Source organism: Leopardus geoffroyi, chromosome B3 (assembly GCF_018350155.1).
Source record: "Leopardus geoffroyi isolate Oge1 chromosome B3, O.geoffroyi_Oge1_pat1.0, whole genome shotgun sequence".
Classification (NCBI taxonomy): Eukaryota; Metazoa; Chordata; class Mammalia; order Carnivora; family Felidae; genus Leopardus; species Leopardus geoffroyi.
In genome coordinates, this window is record NC_059337.1 from 52,053,227 (window position 1) to 52,068,946 (window position 15,720).

Below are 15,720 nucleotides of genomic sequence, written 5' to 3' on the forward strand. Positions count from 1 at the left end.
TGTGAAAAATTAACATTAGACATAACTACTACCCAGTGTTAGCCACTTCTGTTTTCAGTATGCTTATGTTTGGTATTTTTGTTCAGCGGTATGACATATTTAAAGAAATGCAAGAAATTGTACAAAAGATATTCTGAATAGTCCTAAATATCTGTGATTTAAAAATTGACTGCTTATTCTTTATTACTGATAGATATGGTAGAAAGGGAGTTTTAGGTTTAATATTTATAGACACAATATACTGGGAAAATAATGGATCTCCAGCTTTACTACTAACTGAGTGATCTTAGACAAATAACCTATCCTTTCTCTTAACTCCTCTGTAGTTTGTATGCCATAAGTTACAACTTACCATAGATTGGTTCTCCTAAGCATCCAGATTTCCTACAACATTAAGAATGAATATGATGCTCAGTTTCACTTGAAATTTAAAAAATGCAAATGAGGGGCGCCTGGGTGGCTCAGTCGGTTGGGCGTCCGACTTCAGCTCAGGTCACGATCTCGCGGTCCATGAGTTCGAGCCCCGTGTCGGGCTCTGGGCTGATGGCTCAGAGCCTGGAGCCTGCTTCCGATTCTGTGTCTCCCTCTCTCTCTGCCCCTCCCCCGTTCATGCTCTGTGTCTCTTGGTCTCAAAAATAAATAAACGTTAAAAAAATTTTTTTAATAAAAAATGCAAATGAAAACAAAAATGGGATACTGCTTTTTACCTATAAGATAGGCGAGTTTATTTTTTATTTATTTATTTTTTTAATGTTTATTTATTTTTGAGACGGAGAGAGACAGAGCATGAATGGGGGAAGGTCAAAGAGAGAGGGAGACACAAAATCTGAAACAGGCTCCAGGCTCTGAGCAGTCAGCACAGAGCTCGACGCGGGGCTCGAACTCACGGACTGCGAGCTCATGACCTGAGCTGAAGTCAGACACTTAACCGACTGAGCCACCCAGGCGCCCCAAGATAAGCGAGTTTAAATTTGATAATACCTTTCACTTGAATGTTTATTGCATCTATACTCTTGAGGAAGGGCACAAGTTAATACAACATAGTTTTGAGGAAAGTTGACAATATTTATCAAAACTATAAGCACATGTACCTTTTGACTCAACAGTGGAACTGTTGGGAGTTCATACTATGAGTATGCTTGCAAAAGTATCAAAGGTATACGTGTGAAAGAAGTAATGGTGACCATTTTATAATAATAAAAAAAAAGAATAACAACCTGGTGGCCATAAATACAAGAATGCTATCATTAAGAAAAAAATGCAAGGAGCTTATAGAATGATCCTATTTGTGTGCATGCCTTTAGTCAGAAAGAAAAAAGTTGGTGCAAATGATGAGAGATCACTCTTCATTTTATACCTTTCTGAATTATATAAATATTTCACTCTGTGCAGCTGTTAAGAACTTAAAAAAAAAAAATACATGATATGGGGCACCTGGCAGGCTCAGTCAGTAGAGCACATGACTCTTGATCTCAGGGTCATGAGTTCAAGCCCCACGTTGGGCGTATAGCTTACTTAAAAAAATACGTGAAATCATAGTAGTTCATCTTTTATTTGTCAGGCTTTTGTTGTGTTAAAAACAGATAGAATATTTATTTGATTATTCCTGGTATAGGCAGATGGAGTTGCCCAAAGATTGGGCTGACTCACCCGTGGGAAGGTCTCAATCAATGCTTTTCATTAGTAATTGATTTTGGCATCTAAATGAAAAATGTGGAAGGAATGAGCTCCTAATTGAATATAAAAGTTGTTGGAAAAGCAAAAAAATGGTCTCTTGGTTAATGCATGAGAAGAATCTCATAACAATATTCACCTTGGCTCTTGTTGGTTTTCTTTCTCCTTAACTCCTCTAAATGTAGATGCCTAAAGGTACAGATGACACTTGGGCCCAAAAATTGTACAACACACATTTGAACAAATGTGCACTCTTTGAAAAGCCCCGTCTGTCAAACAAAGCTTTCATCATCCAACATTTTGCTGACAAAGTAAGGAAGCTTTATTGTCTTTTTTCTTTCTGAATACTTAAGTTCAAAGAGGAAAAAAATCAATAGTCAAGCGATACCAATTTTTTCTTTGCTGAAGTTTGCGTTCTTTAGGACCTTATAGGAAATGTGTTGCTTTGTCAGTTTTCCCTTCCTTCCACCTAGATGGAATTATATCATGAAATAAATATGAGTCTACAATCCTGTATATTTCTGCAAACCAAGAAACTCAGAAAGTTAAAAAATCTTTTCATCATTTATTTCTTGGCTAAACCTGATCTGTGACCTGAACTAACATGAGGTTATATATAGTATTTATTTATCCCAGTAAGGCTGGATATTTATGTACTTCAATGTAGAAATGTTAATGTGTTTGATTACAGGTTGCTGCCTCAGATTGCTGAAAAATTTGGAGGGGTCAGAATAGAGCCTGTGGACTTGTGTCCCCCTCTGTGTTTGAGTCAGTTGGTCCTTGCTGACAGTGCACGCAGACTCGCTGCTTCACAAGTTCAGTAGTGTACCTAGAAAATCAAGAGCCATGAGACTAATTTATATTTCAAGGAAGTGTAAATAGGCATTGGGGGTAAGCTTTCTGGGGTCTCCTTCAGGAATTGAAGACCTTCTGAATCTCCTTAATCCTCTCTGGAAGCCTAAGAATGTGACTTTAGGTCCCCTAAGGGCTTTGCAGTATTGGCTGGGGAGCACCCTAAGTGGTAGATGCCTGAAGTCGTTGGTGTTTTGGAAGCAGAAAGTCCCTTCTCGAGTAGTTCCACTTACCAGTCATATCGTATTTACCCAGCCTCCACCTCAGCTCTCAGTCAGGCAGCCATTTGTTCCTTCTGATCTCTCTCCCAATTTAATCTCTTCTCTCCCAAGAGGACTACCCTTCCTGGATGGTGATCTCAGTCATAAGAAAATACATTGGGTTAGCCTTGGAAGAGCTCTTTTCAGCCAGCATGGGAGATGAGAGTCAACTTCTTATGAGTCTCATTACCCATGAATTGGGAAGATCTATTAGACCACAATTAATCACTACTACCACTGTTCCCTAGGAAAAACAGTATTTGAGGAGTTTTACTCTAGAGTTCACGTACTTCTTCCCAAGAATGGTACTGATTTCTTAGAATAAAACCGATTCCAGTTTGCTGAGAGCCAGTCATATAGCCTGAGCTAAAAAACATTTTTGTTGTCGATGACAATAATATCTGTTCAAAAGTTCTGTTAAGGAGATTTTGCATGTGTTTTCAGGTGGAATACCAGTGTGAAGGCTTTCTGGAAAAGAATAAAGACACTGTTTTTGAAGAACAAATTAAAGTTCTGAAATCAAGCAAGGTAATTATGTATATACATGTAACTATGTATATACTGTCTCTAATCGCTAATAATCTTAAAGTGTTAAGTAATAAAACATTAGGTTTTTATTTTTTTAAGTTTATTTTTTTAATTTATTTTGAGAGAGAGATAGAGAGCAAAGAGGGGAGGGGCAGAGAGCAAGGGAGACAGAATCTCAAGCAGGCTTCCCGCTATCAGTGCAGAGCTCGATGTGGGCCTCAGACTCACAAACCATGAGATCATGACCTGAGCCAAAATTGAGAGTCGGATATTTAACTGACTGAGCCACCTAGGCGCCCTGAAACATTAGCCTTTTAACAATAACGATGATTTTTCTAACAGAATCAGCTTTACTATGAGTTTTTAATTTATCAAATACATAACACTTAGTGTGTGTCAGGTCTTGTTTTAAATGCCTTAGAAATGTTAACTCATGTAATTTTTATAATGAGGTGATAATATCATCACTCCCATTTTACAGATGAGGGAATGGAGGCACAGAGATTTCATAGCTAGTAAGTTTTCAAGTCAAATTAAAACGCAAGCTGTCTGGCTGAGTCTGTGCTCTTTACCATTATGCAATGTTGTCTTTCAGTTGTATGTGAAATTGCTTTCTCCACACTGGTTCTAGATTCTCTTATGCCATTGCGAGAGACTATGAGAGAAAACAGGTTTTTTTTTGCTGTATCATTTTAAAAGGCTGCTCTGGAAACATGGCCTTAAGCACTCCATCCAGATGGAGATTGATCTTTAGATCTCGGAATACAGTTGCCAAGTGTGGCCCAGAGTACTTTCAAATTATTTTCCATAGGCATATATACTAGAAAGAGTGCTTTCTGGTTAGAAATGAATATTCCTGATTGCAGAGAATGTGATGACTGCAGTCGATTGGTTATTAGGTTGGTCTCAACCTCCACTCTTTGACTCTCTTCAGGAAAAGTTGGGGAGGAGAACACTGCTCACTTTCATCCTGGGGAGCAAACCAGGAAGCCAGTTACTTAGTTCAGCAAAATGAATACTCAATTGTTCAGTAAACAAACAAACAAACAAAAACTAAAATTATTCATGTGAATCATTCTAGACTATTGACTGGCACTTTTGTTTTCCTAGTTTATTCTAAGAGAGTCTTTTTAAGTTCAGTGGAATATTCTGTAAACATTTTTACTCTTGTTTTTAGAATTAGAACTTTTACTTTCAATTATTTTGATAATAGAAAGATCATGTAAAGACTAAATTCCAGTTTTAATCCCCAGAAAATAATGACTTTAAGTAAAAGTCAGTTTTTCACTTATAAGCACTGGGCATTAATGCTTTATAAATTATAGGACTGATGTATAAGAGAAGAATCTTTCACAGTGCCTTTCCCTGAATAGTATTCAGTTAGATTATAAATCATTTCTATTTATGAGTAGTGATAAAAACCATGAAATTCTTGTATTAACTTCTCTGCCTAGGTTATTTATCTTAAATGGAACATTCACAGGCACCTGTAATCAGTTGTAGCTTTATTCTGACTAACTTTTCTGATTGGCCAGTGGATCCTTAATTATCAGAAGGTAGCCATGCATTCTGAGGGATTGTTTGGAGGGACTCCAGTCTATGTAGCATTGTTGCACTTGGAGGTGGGAGATGGTGTATGATACACATAGCTTGGGTTTGCAAATCAAAACTGTTAGGAACTTTTATTTTACCCCTTTGGAACACAACTTTAGCACTGTAATACAAGATAGTGGTACAACATGTTTTCCTGTTTATAGACAACCAAACTAGAATATATTATTTATTTTGTAAAGCAAAGGATACATTCATTTGTGTAGCAAACAGCCATTATTGATATGTTTTATATAACAATTTGTTTTATACATCATGAGTTATTTCCTAAATTACCCTTATGATTAATATGCACATCAGGAACAAATGAAATTTTATGATTTTTTTTAATGTTTGTATTTATTTTTGAAGGAGAGAGTGAGACAGAGCATGAGTGGGGGAGGAACAGACAGAGAGGGAGACACAGAATCTGAAGCAGGCTCCAGGCTCTGAACTGTCAGTACAGAACCGTGAGATCATGACCTGAGCCGAAGTCGGACGCTCAACCGACTGAGCCACCCAGGCGCCCCATGATTTTGTTTTTTAATGAAACGGCTCTCCTAAGAAAATTATTTTTTTGGCAGATATGCCAAAATTTTAGACAAATAATTGGTAGTTGCAATTATAATTTGAAGGATTTATTTTATGTGGAATATGGCACTCTTTAAAAGATACCTACATATCAAGATTTTCTTGTGGATTAGTTTGAAGTCTCTTTTATTCCATAAAATTTCTCCCAACCATATTGACTAATACCATCCATCCACTTGTTAAGTGCCAGATCTTTTTTTTTTTTTTAATATTTGTTAATTTTTGGGAGAGTGCAAGTGGAGAAGGGATGGGGGATGAGGGGGAACAGAGGATCTGATAGGCTAACATCAGCGAGCCTGATGTGGGGCTTGAACTCATGACCTGAGATCATGACCTGAGCTGAAGTTGGATGCTCAACCAACTGAGCCATCCAGACGCCCCATGCTAGATCTTTTAATAGTCTTTCATAGTGCTAACCTGGTACAATACAAGATTGATTGCAGGAATTATGCAATCAAGTTATCAATCCCTTGAAAACAAATATAAAAGGTTACGGGACAAGGACAGGGCTTTTAACTTTTTTCTGTATAATCTATGTTATTTTTTAAAATTTATTATTAATTCATGATTATTTTTCAATCTTATGATATTAAAAAACTAGTTCATGACACCCTTCTTGCTGAGATCTCCAGTGATTTTTTTTTTTTTAAGCTGGTGCTTACCATTTGAATTAATAGACAGTTGAAACATGATGATAAAACATTTTGTGGAGCTAAGGCAGTAAGATAGGACTTTCAATTAGTATTTTGCTCATAAAATAATTGAAGACGAGTAATATGTTTATAGTGGCCATTTCCTGTAGATTAGGATTTCAAGTGTTACTGGAGTAGTATTGATTTTGTTTCCCCCAAACATGGTCATAGAATCGTTGCTTTTTTCCCCTATATTTTTGTAGCATTTGTGTCACCTTCTTCTGTCTTTAGCTCCTAACACAGATATTGATTATATTTGAAATGGGTCTCTCAAAGGAGTTACTTAAGGAAGGGAATCACTGTGGATTCCAAGTCTTCAACATTGTTTCTGTGAAGGTTTACATTTGTGTTTATTTAGAGTGTAATTTTCTTTTATTGTTTCTGACTCAGTTTAAGATGCTACCAGAACTATTTCAAGATGATGAGAAGGCCATCAGTCCAACCTCAGCCACCTCGTCAGGGCGCACGCCCCTCACCCGCACTCCTGCAAAGCTGACCAAAGGTAGACCAGGCCAGACAGCCAAAGAGCACAAGAAAACAGTGGGGCACCAGGTGAGTTCAGGGAGCTGCCACTGCAGGGCTCCTTCCTCTCAAGCTCAGCTGAAGTCTCAGATCTTCTTCTGTTAGCACCCCAGAGGAGGTGAAGAGAGACTAGAGCTTTTACTGTGAGAACATGTAAAACCCCTCCTGCTCCTCTCCACCCAGGCTTAGACCCATGACTGTTTAAGCCTTTCCCCAAATAATTTTCTCTAGGTCTTCATTCTGGTAGTGCATATCCTCCCTCACAGACCACTGCTGCCTTTTGTTTGTCCTCTGGTTCTTTCCTCTCTGGATTTGTACAGAGCACCGGCTCCCTCAGCGCAGGAGCAGGGGCCTCTCCTTTTTTTTGATGTCCTCGGCTCTGTGGGGAATAGGAGATATTACTCACATATGTAGTGTCTGGACAAAGCTGGGTGCTCTGGATGGGAAGCCAGTCAGCTTGCTTTCCTGTGTGGGGGACCCTATGCCCAGGTAAAATAAGAAACAGGGACTGAGACAGGACCACAGCCTCCAGGCTTGACCCTGTGTCCCTAATGGTAACTCCAAACTGGCTGTACACCCCCATCCTCCTGCTCACTTCCTGCGCTCTTGTAAGTCCCCTGCTTCTTTATTAGTATCTTGCAGCAGAATTTCCACTATACGTAATTAAATGGATTTAATATTCTTAAAGAAAAGTTATATTTTTAGTCAAAACTCCAAGTTCACAACAAAAAGCTACAGAAGCGTGTGTTCAAAGGGTGGGGGTGGGGGTGAACTCTAATGGAAATGATGGACTTTGGGTGACTGATTTGTCAAAGCAGGTTCATCAGTTGTAACAAATACACCACTCTGATGAGAACACTGATAATGGGGGAGGCTGTACCTGTGTGGGGGCAGGAGATATATGGAAAATGCATATAACTTTTTTTTTTTTAAGAGAGAGAGAGTGTGTGTATGTGCAAGTGAGTGAAGGGCAGAGAGGGAGAGAGAGAAAATCCCACGAGGGGCAGAGAGAGAGAGAGAGATTTGGGGCTTACCTGAAGTGGGGCTCGTGTTTTTACTCAAAGCGGGCCTCACCTGAAGTGGTGCATGAGCTCACCCGTTACAGGACTCGAACTCACAAGCTCTAATATTATGACCTGAGCCAAAGTCAGATGCTTAACCAACTGAGCCACCCAGGCACCCACATCCTTGTATCTTCTATTTAATTTTGCTATGAACCTAAAACTGCTCTAAGAAAATAAGTCTGTAAAAAAGGAGTGGCAGGGAAAAGTGGTGGGAGGAGAACAAATGTATATTAGTAGAATAAGCCTGTATAAATGGCAGAGTTTAAGCAAATCTTAACCTAAAGCCCTGTATTCTTAAATAGTAGCAGCCCCCCTTTGAGGCTGGATCAAATTCATAGGTGGCAAAATCATCTCCCATAGTGTCATTAAAATTTTTTTAATTGTTTTATATCATCATTGATTTTGACAAAACCTTGATGTCCCTTTCTGTTCTGTTTTCCATGCAGTTCCGAAACTCCCTTCACCTGCTTATGGAGACCCTCAATGCCACTACCCCTCACTATGTGCGCTGTATTAAGCCCAATGACTTCAAGTTCCCATTCACGTAAGTATTTCCCAACTACTAAATTAAAAAGGGTTCACCTCCCATAAGGATTTCCATACCAACAGAAGGAAAAAAATATTTGGGTAAATTTTGTTTGTTTGTTTTTGTTTTTTAGTTTTTGTTTCCCTTTGAGAATACGATAACAAATTAGCGTAAATCAGCCGGTGGTCTTTTAAAGATTTTAGAAGTTGAGGTCAACCAAGCATTCCTAGTTCTACCTTCTGTTTTGAATTTATTTTAGTTCAAGATCTTTCTGGGCTTTTGTTAATTTGGGCATTAGTTAACTCCAGAGCTGGATTGGATAAGGCTGCGTTGGTGAATGTTCACAGTTCTCTCTGCTGCTTTTCAACTGTTGACGCCATCAGAGAATGTCTACTATTACCAAATGTCTCATCCTACACAAATAGCATGTATAAGAGAGAAGTTTTTTTTTCTTTTTCCAAAAATGTAAATATTTATTTCTCTAATTTTGAAAGTAATGCATGTGCATTGCAAAAACAGTTTTTAAGAAATATAAAATAGGATAAAAACAATCGAAAAAACATTCATTATACCCTGAGAGATAACTGGTATTAACTCACATAGATCCTTCTTGACCAACCAACATCCCTTCCTTCTCTGCTCTGAGTGTGTGTGTGACAGACAGAGACAGAGACTAAGAGGGAGAATGAGAAAGAGATATAGTAATAAAAGGAAGCAACTTGTGCTGTAATTGCTGTTTTGTATCTGCTTTTAACTTAATATGGATATTTTACATGTTAGAAAGTAAAAATCCGTATTATCATTTTAATGACTACGTAGTATCTCATTGTATAAACATACCATCATTTATTTAAATTATTCCCTGTTGATGACCACTTAAGTTATTCCAGCGATGCTACAATAAATATATTTTGCCAAACATTCTTATATATTTGCCTGATTATCTTCTTAGGATAATATATTTCCAGAAGTGGAGTTTCTGGGTCATAGATTAGGCACATTTACCAAAGGTTGTAATAATTCCCACTCCCACCCTATAATGTATGAGTGCCCATTTTCCTACATCCTGCTGATCCTATCCTCTGAGATTCTGCCTTAGATGCAGGGCAGTTCTGAATGGTGCCAAGAAGCCCTTTCTGGAGGAAATGGGAGGCAGGAAAAGCTGCCACATCCAGGGCCACTCTCCTGGACAAACCTAGGGGTGTTACTTTCTATCAGCCAACCCCATCTCCCACCACCAACAGAATGCTTGACAAGACAGCACAGCAGAAGGCTCGGATAGGGCACTCCAGGTTTAACTGGGGGTCTACAAAGAGTGATCATCCAGCAGGAAGCAGGCCTCGCTACTTCCTCTTCTAGTGTCAGTTTAATGTTACAAGCCAGTTAATGGCATGAGTAATTATGAGTAAAATAAACATAACATATATAAGATACAATACAAAATAAAAATATTTCTCCTTGATGCGGACACTATAAATGCACACACAAAGTTGAATAGCTTTTAGAACACCACTATATTTTTTTAAATAATTAAATGGAGCATATTTAATTTGTTCCTCTTAGAGAAATCTCCAGAGCTGGCCAGTCTTTATTCCAGGTAGGTGTATAGAGTGAGCTAAAGAATTAAGAAAACAGCTCATCAGGCCAAGCCATTTAATGAGTATAGGCAAAATAGAGAGGGGCTTGGGGTTTTTAAAAATATGCTCAGTGGTATTCTTATGGGTCTGTGGTATGAGCTACAGATAATGTTTACAGCTCTTAATCTTTCCTGCTGATTGTCTCCTCCCCACTGTCATACAGAGTTTTCCCTGTTGATTACTGCTCCAACTTTGGAATGTTTTCTTTTCTAATTTATCCATTTAATTCTTTACAAAAGAATTTATTCTCTGGACTGAGGGGAGTACTTTGTGGCTCTAACCAGGCTTCTTTGTGTATTACTGATGCTCACTTTTACACATAGGTTTGATGAGAAGAGGGCGGTGCAGCAACTGAGAGCGTGTGGTGTCCTGGAAACCATCCGCATCAGTGCAGCAGGCTTCCCCTCACGGTGAGCGTGGCAGTTTTCAAATATAAGGAATCCTATGGGAGACATTCTTACCTCTTTAAATAAGCTGATGTGAGTTTCTTTACGTAGGTGGACTTACCAAGAATTTTTCAGTCGCTACCGTGTCCTAATGAAGCAAAAGGATGTGCTGAGTGACAGAAAGCAAACATGCAAGAATGTATTAGAGAAACTGATAGCGGTAAGAAAGATTTTCACTTAACTTTATCTGAACAGGTATTGGCCAAAGGCCTTGTGATTGTAACATTTGAATGCCCCGGGAAATACCACTAATCCAGATTATTTGGGGGTGAGAAGGTGGGGGGACACTGTCTTAGAGGTCGAGGCTCATTGTGTTTAGGATGCTAGCCCTAGTGAGGGTGATGGTCTACTATCAGGAAACAGAATGAGGCCTGGACCCAGACTTGAGGCACATTCGTTTTAGAGTTTGATCATTATCAGTGAAAGTTTACCTCGTACTTACTTATGGAAGATAAAAGACCAGGTACTGTGTGATTAAAAAAAAACTAAGTCTTGTCCTAAGGCAACATAGTCTGTCTTGGAAATTCATTCATTTTAAGGTAAGTATAATATGCCTAGTGTCTATCAAATACTAAAGAAATCAGAGGAAGGCAAAGCACATCCCACGTGTGCTATGGGAAGGAGGAACAATTTCATGGAAGATGCGTGTTTTGGTCAGGCCCAGAAGAATTGGTAAGATTGTATAAAAGTAAAAGGATATTCTACTAGGGGCAAGTGTGAAGGAGTAGGAAAGCATAGAAATTGCTCAGAAAATGGCAAAATGTGTTCATTTTGCTATATAAGATTGGTGTATGGCACAGTAGGGAAATGGTTAAGAAATGTAGGTTGGTGTTTGAAAAGTCTTGTATGCCAAGCTAGGGAGTTCTCAAATTTCAGAATACATCAAAGTCATCTGGAAGGCTTGTCAAAATACAGATTTCTGGGCCCCATCTCACAGAATTTTTTATTCAGTGAATGTGGAATGAGCGCAATAATACGCATTTCTTTTTTTTTTTTTTTTTTAATTTTTTTTTTCAACGTTTATTTATTTTTGGGACAGAGAGAGACAGAGCATGAACGGGGGAGGGGCAGAGAGAGAGGGAGACACAGAATCGGAAACAGGCTCCAGGCTCAGCCATCAGCCCAGAGCCCGACGCGGGGCTCGAACTCACGGACCGCGAGATCGTGACCTGGCTGAAGTCGGACGCTTAACCGACTGCGCCACCCAGGCGCCCCAATAATACGCATTTCTAACAAGTTCCCAGGTGATGCTGATGCTGGTCTGAGGACTCCATTTTGAGAACCAGTGATCTAATTCATGAAGAATTTAAGATTCATGAGAGGTTTTCTTAGAAAATATTTTCACTTGTTTGACACTAATTTGGATGGATTACCTAACTTTGAGGTAATTAGTCCTAATTATTAACTACTAGCTAAATGTAATATCTCGTCTTTGGTAATAAAACCTTTTTTTTTTTTTTTTTTTTTTTGAGGCGCTAAGGCCACTATCTTTGTAATGTATAATAATCATGTTTTTTGAGTTTGGACCAACTCCTTTCTATCATGGGTTCAGAAGGGAACAGAGAGCAGAAAGTAGGGATAGTTCTCCACCTCATCACTCAGACCATGCCAGGCCTGGTTCAGGGCTCTACAGGGTGGTTTGACAGAGGAGGCTATATGGTAGAAGAGAGCAGGGGTGTGATGGGGGAAGCTGAGATGAGACGGGGCAGGGTGGGGGGTGGGGAGAGGAACCACCTTCTAGCTCTGTTTAAGCTGTTTACGTCTCCAGCTGGGCTTCCTATGTAAACTTTTGTGATTTAAATTGAAATAATTTTACATGTTTTACGTATATGTGGAGATTTCTGATTTTGCGGGTTCATGTGCAAGATGGATAGGAGATACTTATTTACCCTGAAAAGTAGTTTTCTTTGTTTTCCCTTAGAATTGCAGATCATGGTAGTCATTATTATAAATAAATCCCACTCTTCCTTTGACATGAGCATGGTTAATAACCTGCTTCCTTCTAGATAAAGTGGATCAGAATGCAATAGGCCAAAAATAGCATGCATATCTTGTAATCCAAAGTCAATGAGCAATATAAGTGATTATGGTTTTGTAAAAGGAGTGTTGAAATTTGTAGAAGGATTTTAGATACATGTGTAGGATTGTGTTTGTTTATTTTTCGATTCTGTTGATAAAAGCAACAGATAACTGTTGAAAACTTAACTCTTGATATGAATATGCAAAATTTTTTGTTCGATTCTAATTTTGTGTGCACGGCTTCCTGCCTTTTTCTTCATGCTGGTGTTTTTGTCCCTTCAGCTTTCTCATGGAACATACAGCCTGATGTAATACTTACAGCCTGAGTCAGTCAGAGGGAGTGTCAGCATCTCCATTTCCTTGAGATATTTAAAATGCAAACATGCAAATAATAGCTGCCTATAACTCACAACCAAGTTTTTGGCCTCTGATAATAATTCCAGGTAGAATTATTCTGGAAAATAACTCTTAAACTGCAGTTTTCCTTACAGTCCCTTCTATTTGCTCAACTTACATAGGATAAAAAATCTGGCTCCATTAGTTAATTATGATGTAGCCCAAGTTTTAGCTACTAGCTTCATCCCTTTACTGATTCTGCTTTTAGATATATTTTTTCTCTTTTAAAAGTTCACTTACGTGGTCATCATTTCTACTTCTGAGTATACAATTTCTTCCAAAAAATAGGACAAGGACAAATACCAGTTTGGTAAGACAAAGATCTTTTTCCGTGCTGGTCAAGTAGCCTATCTAGAAAAATTGAGGGCAGACAAGCTGAGGGCTGCCTGCATCCGGATCCAGAAGACCATCCGAGGGTGGCTGCTGCGGAAGAAGTACCTGCGCATGCGGAAGGCGGCCATCATTGTGCAGAGATACGTGCGGGGCTACCAGGCCCGATGGTAGGTCTCTCGGCGCCTGTCCACCCTGACTCAGGGCCCCTGGCATTGGAGAGCTCATTGTCCAGCTGAGGACAGTTTTGAGTGGTCTTCCCATTTGAGAAGGCAATGCCTCACCTCTTCTTAGTTTCAAAGAATAGCAGGTTTACTCACAAGACAGTAAATAGAATAAAATTTCACTCACCCTTATGAATGATGTAGATTCATCTTCAAAAAAATTACAAATTACTTCCTACTCATGTCCCCAGTATTTTTTATACTTTGTACTTTTATGTGAGCTTGAAGAAATCATCTTTAAATTAAAATAATCATGAATATGTGCTTGTTAATAATGATTCCATTGAGGAGTTTTTAGGAGCAATTAACTGAGGAGATCTGGAGGAGAATGACACTTCAGTGTGATTACATATGAGGATAATTTTAATTTAGGACTGTCAGTAGGAATGAATTAATGATGAATAATTTATGCCCAAACAGATAGATTAGGGATAAATAGACACATTAGCAATGGCACTTCCAAGAAAGCTGGTGGTAAGTAAGCATGAGATGACTGTGGACAGCCAGTTGTCTATGTAAAAGGGACAATATGCATTGTTCTAGAAAGAGCAAACCTTTTTCAGCTTCACTTTCTTTATTGTAATATCAGGTAATGTGGGACATCCTACTTTTCTGGGTTAGGGAAGGCTCAAATCAGATAATGAGTGCAAAAATATTTGGGGGAGCTATAAGTTGCTATACAAATATAAGTGATTTAACATGTACATTATTAGAACAATGACAATGGAGGTACTACTTATTATGCTGAAGATATTGGTGCTTTAAGTCTCTACAAAACTTATTCCTGGGTTTGTCTGATTACTGACAACATACTGCTCTTTTCTTTGGCCAGCTATGCTAAGTTCCTGCGCAGAACCAAGGCAGCAACCATCATTCAGAAATACTGGCGCATGTACATAGTCCGCAGGAGATACAAGATAAAACGAATGGCCACTATTGTTCTTCAGTCTTATTTGCGAGGCTACTTGGCCAGAAATAGGTACCGCAAGGTGAGGCATTATTTCCAACTTTTTTTATTTATTCCATGAACATTAATCAAATTCTACGTCTGTGTAGAATACCACGGGGGTTCCTGTGGACATAGAAACTGAAGGGAGACAACCAACAATTGAAATATATTTTTAAATATTAAATAAGTACATATATTTATTAACAGGATAGTGGATAAATTACCTCCTTTTCCCCCTTTTATCTTTGTAATTTGAAAAAAAAGTGTATTAGTTTCCTATGTTTGCTGTAATAAATCACCAACAACTTGGTGTCTTACAAAAACAGGAATTTATTCTCTCAGAGTTCTGAGGCCAAAAGTCTAAAATTGGTATCAATGGACCAAAAACCAAGATGTCAACAGGGCTGTACTCTCTCCAGAAGCTCTAGGAGAGAATCTGTCTCTTGCCTCTTCCAGCTTTTGCCAAGTGGCTGCTGGTGTCCCTTGTGTTTGTGACTATGTCACTAAAGCCTCTGCCTCCATCCGCACATCATCTTCTCCTCTGTGTGTCTAACTTTGCTTCTTTTGTCTGTCTCTTATGAGAATGCTGATGATGGATTTGAGGCCCACCCAGATAATCTACAATAATCCCCCTACCTCAAGATCCTTAATTTAACCACCTCTGCAAAGACCCTTTTCCCAAATAAGGTTAACATTTTCAGATTCCAGGGATGAGGATCTGAGGTCCTTAGGGGCCTTTTTTCAGCCAATTATGATGAGCTGTGAATAGGTAGAATATATGATAGATGGGCATAAGATAGTTCCAAGAATGAAACAACCTTAGAAGAATTTAACATGGTGAAAAGAAAATAAATTACATTAATGTGGTTACAGTTGTATTGATTAGAATATGATGCTTGAGACATTTTTGACAAATAATCTTTATAGCTGGCAATAATCAACATGACTATACATAATGGATCACCAGATTAATCTTAATCATCACGTCTGACAGTATATGATTTTTATCTCTTATTTTGGCAAGGCTTTGAGTCTGTCCTTTAGGATATACTCTACCTAAGACAGAAATACAGTCTGGATCTTAGAGCTCTGTGGTCATCATCGTCAGAAGGAGCATCAGTAGGGTAATTTGAGAGACATGTCTCTGGTCACAGGCAATGCGTGAGCATGACCTAGGTCCTATTTATGTGTTTATATTTCTTATTTTGAAATAATTTTAAAGAATAAGGAAAAATGAAAGTTGATGAGACTTGAATGAGCATATTCTATAGCTCTGTTTTAAAGAAAATTTGAAGACAGCTACTCTAGGTCTCTCTCTCTACGCACACCTTCTGGTGCTCTTTCTCTACAAGCATGAGCTTTCAGGGAGGGAATAGCCTTGTTAATGTTGACCTTTTTGATACAACAAACTGGTTACCCT

The 15,720-nt window shown here is 38.6% G+C and overlaps 1 protein-coding gene across 13 annotated transcripts in view; it reads left to right on the forward strand.

Annotated features, from left to right (window-relative positions):
* Positions 1-15,720, forward strand: part of MYO5A (myosin VA) — a 196,014-nt gene that overhangs the window by 117,701 nt on the left and 62,593 nt on the right. For all 13 annotated transcript variants that reach the window (XM_045449710.1, XM_045449708.1, XM_045449707.1 and 10 more), the window contains exons 13-20: positions 1,860-1,985; positions 3,231-3,314; positions 6,578-6,739; positions 8,220-8,317; positions 10,260-10,346; positions 10,434-10,542; positions 13,086-13,297; positions 14,184-14,340. In XM_045449710.1, the coding sequence (XP_045305666.1) occupies positions 1,860-1,985; positions 3,231-3,314; positions 6,578-6,739; positions 8,220-8,317; positions 10,260-10,346; positions 10,434-10,542; positions 13,086-13,297; positions 14,184-14,340 (1,035 nt within the window). The remainder of the gene's footprint in view (positions 1-1,859; positions 1,986-3,230; positions 3,315-6,577; positions 6,740-8,219; positions 8,318-10,259; positions 10,347-10,433; positions 10,543-13,085; positions 13,298-14,183; positions 14,341-15,720) is intronic.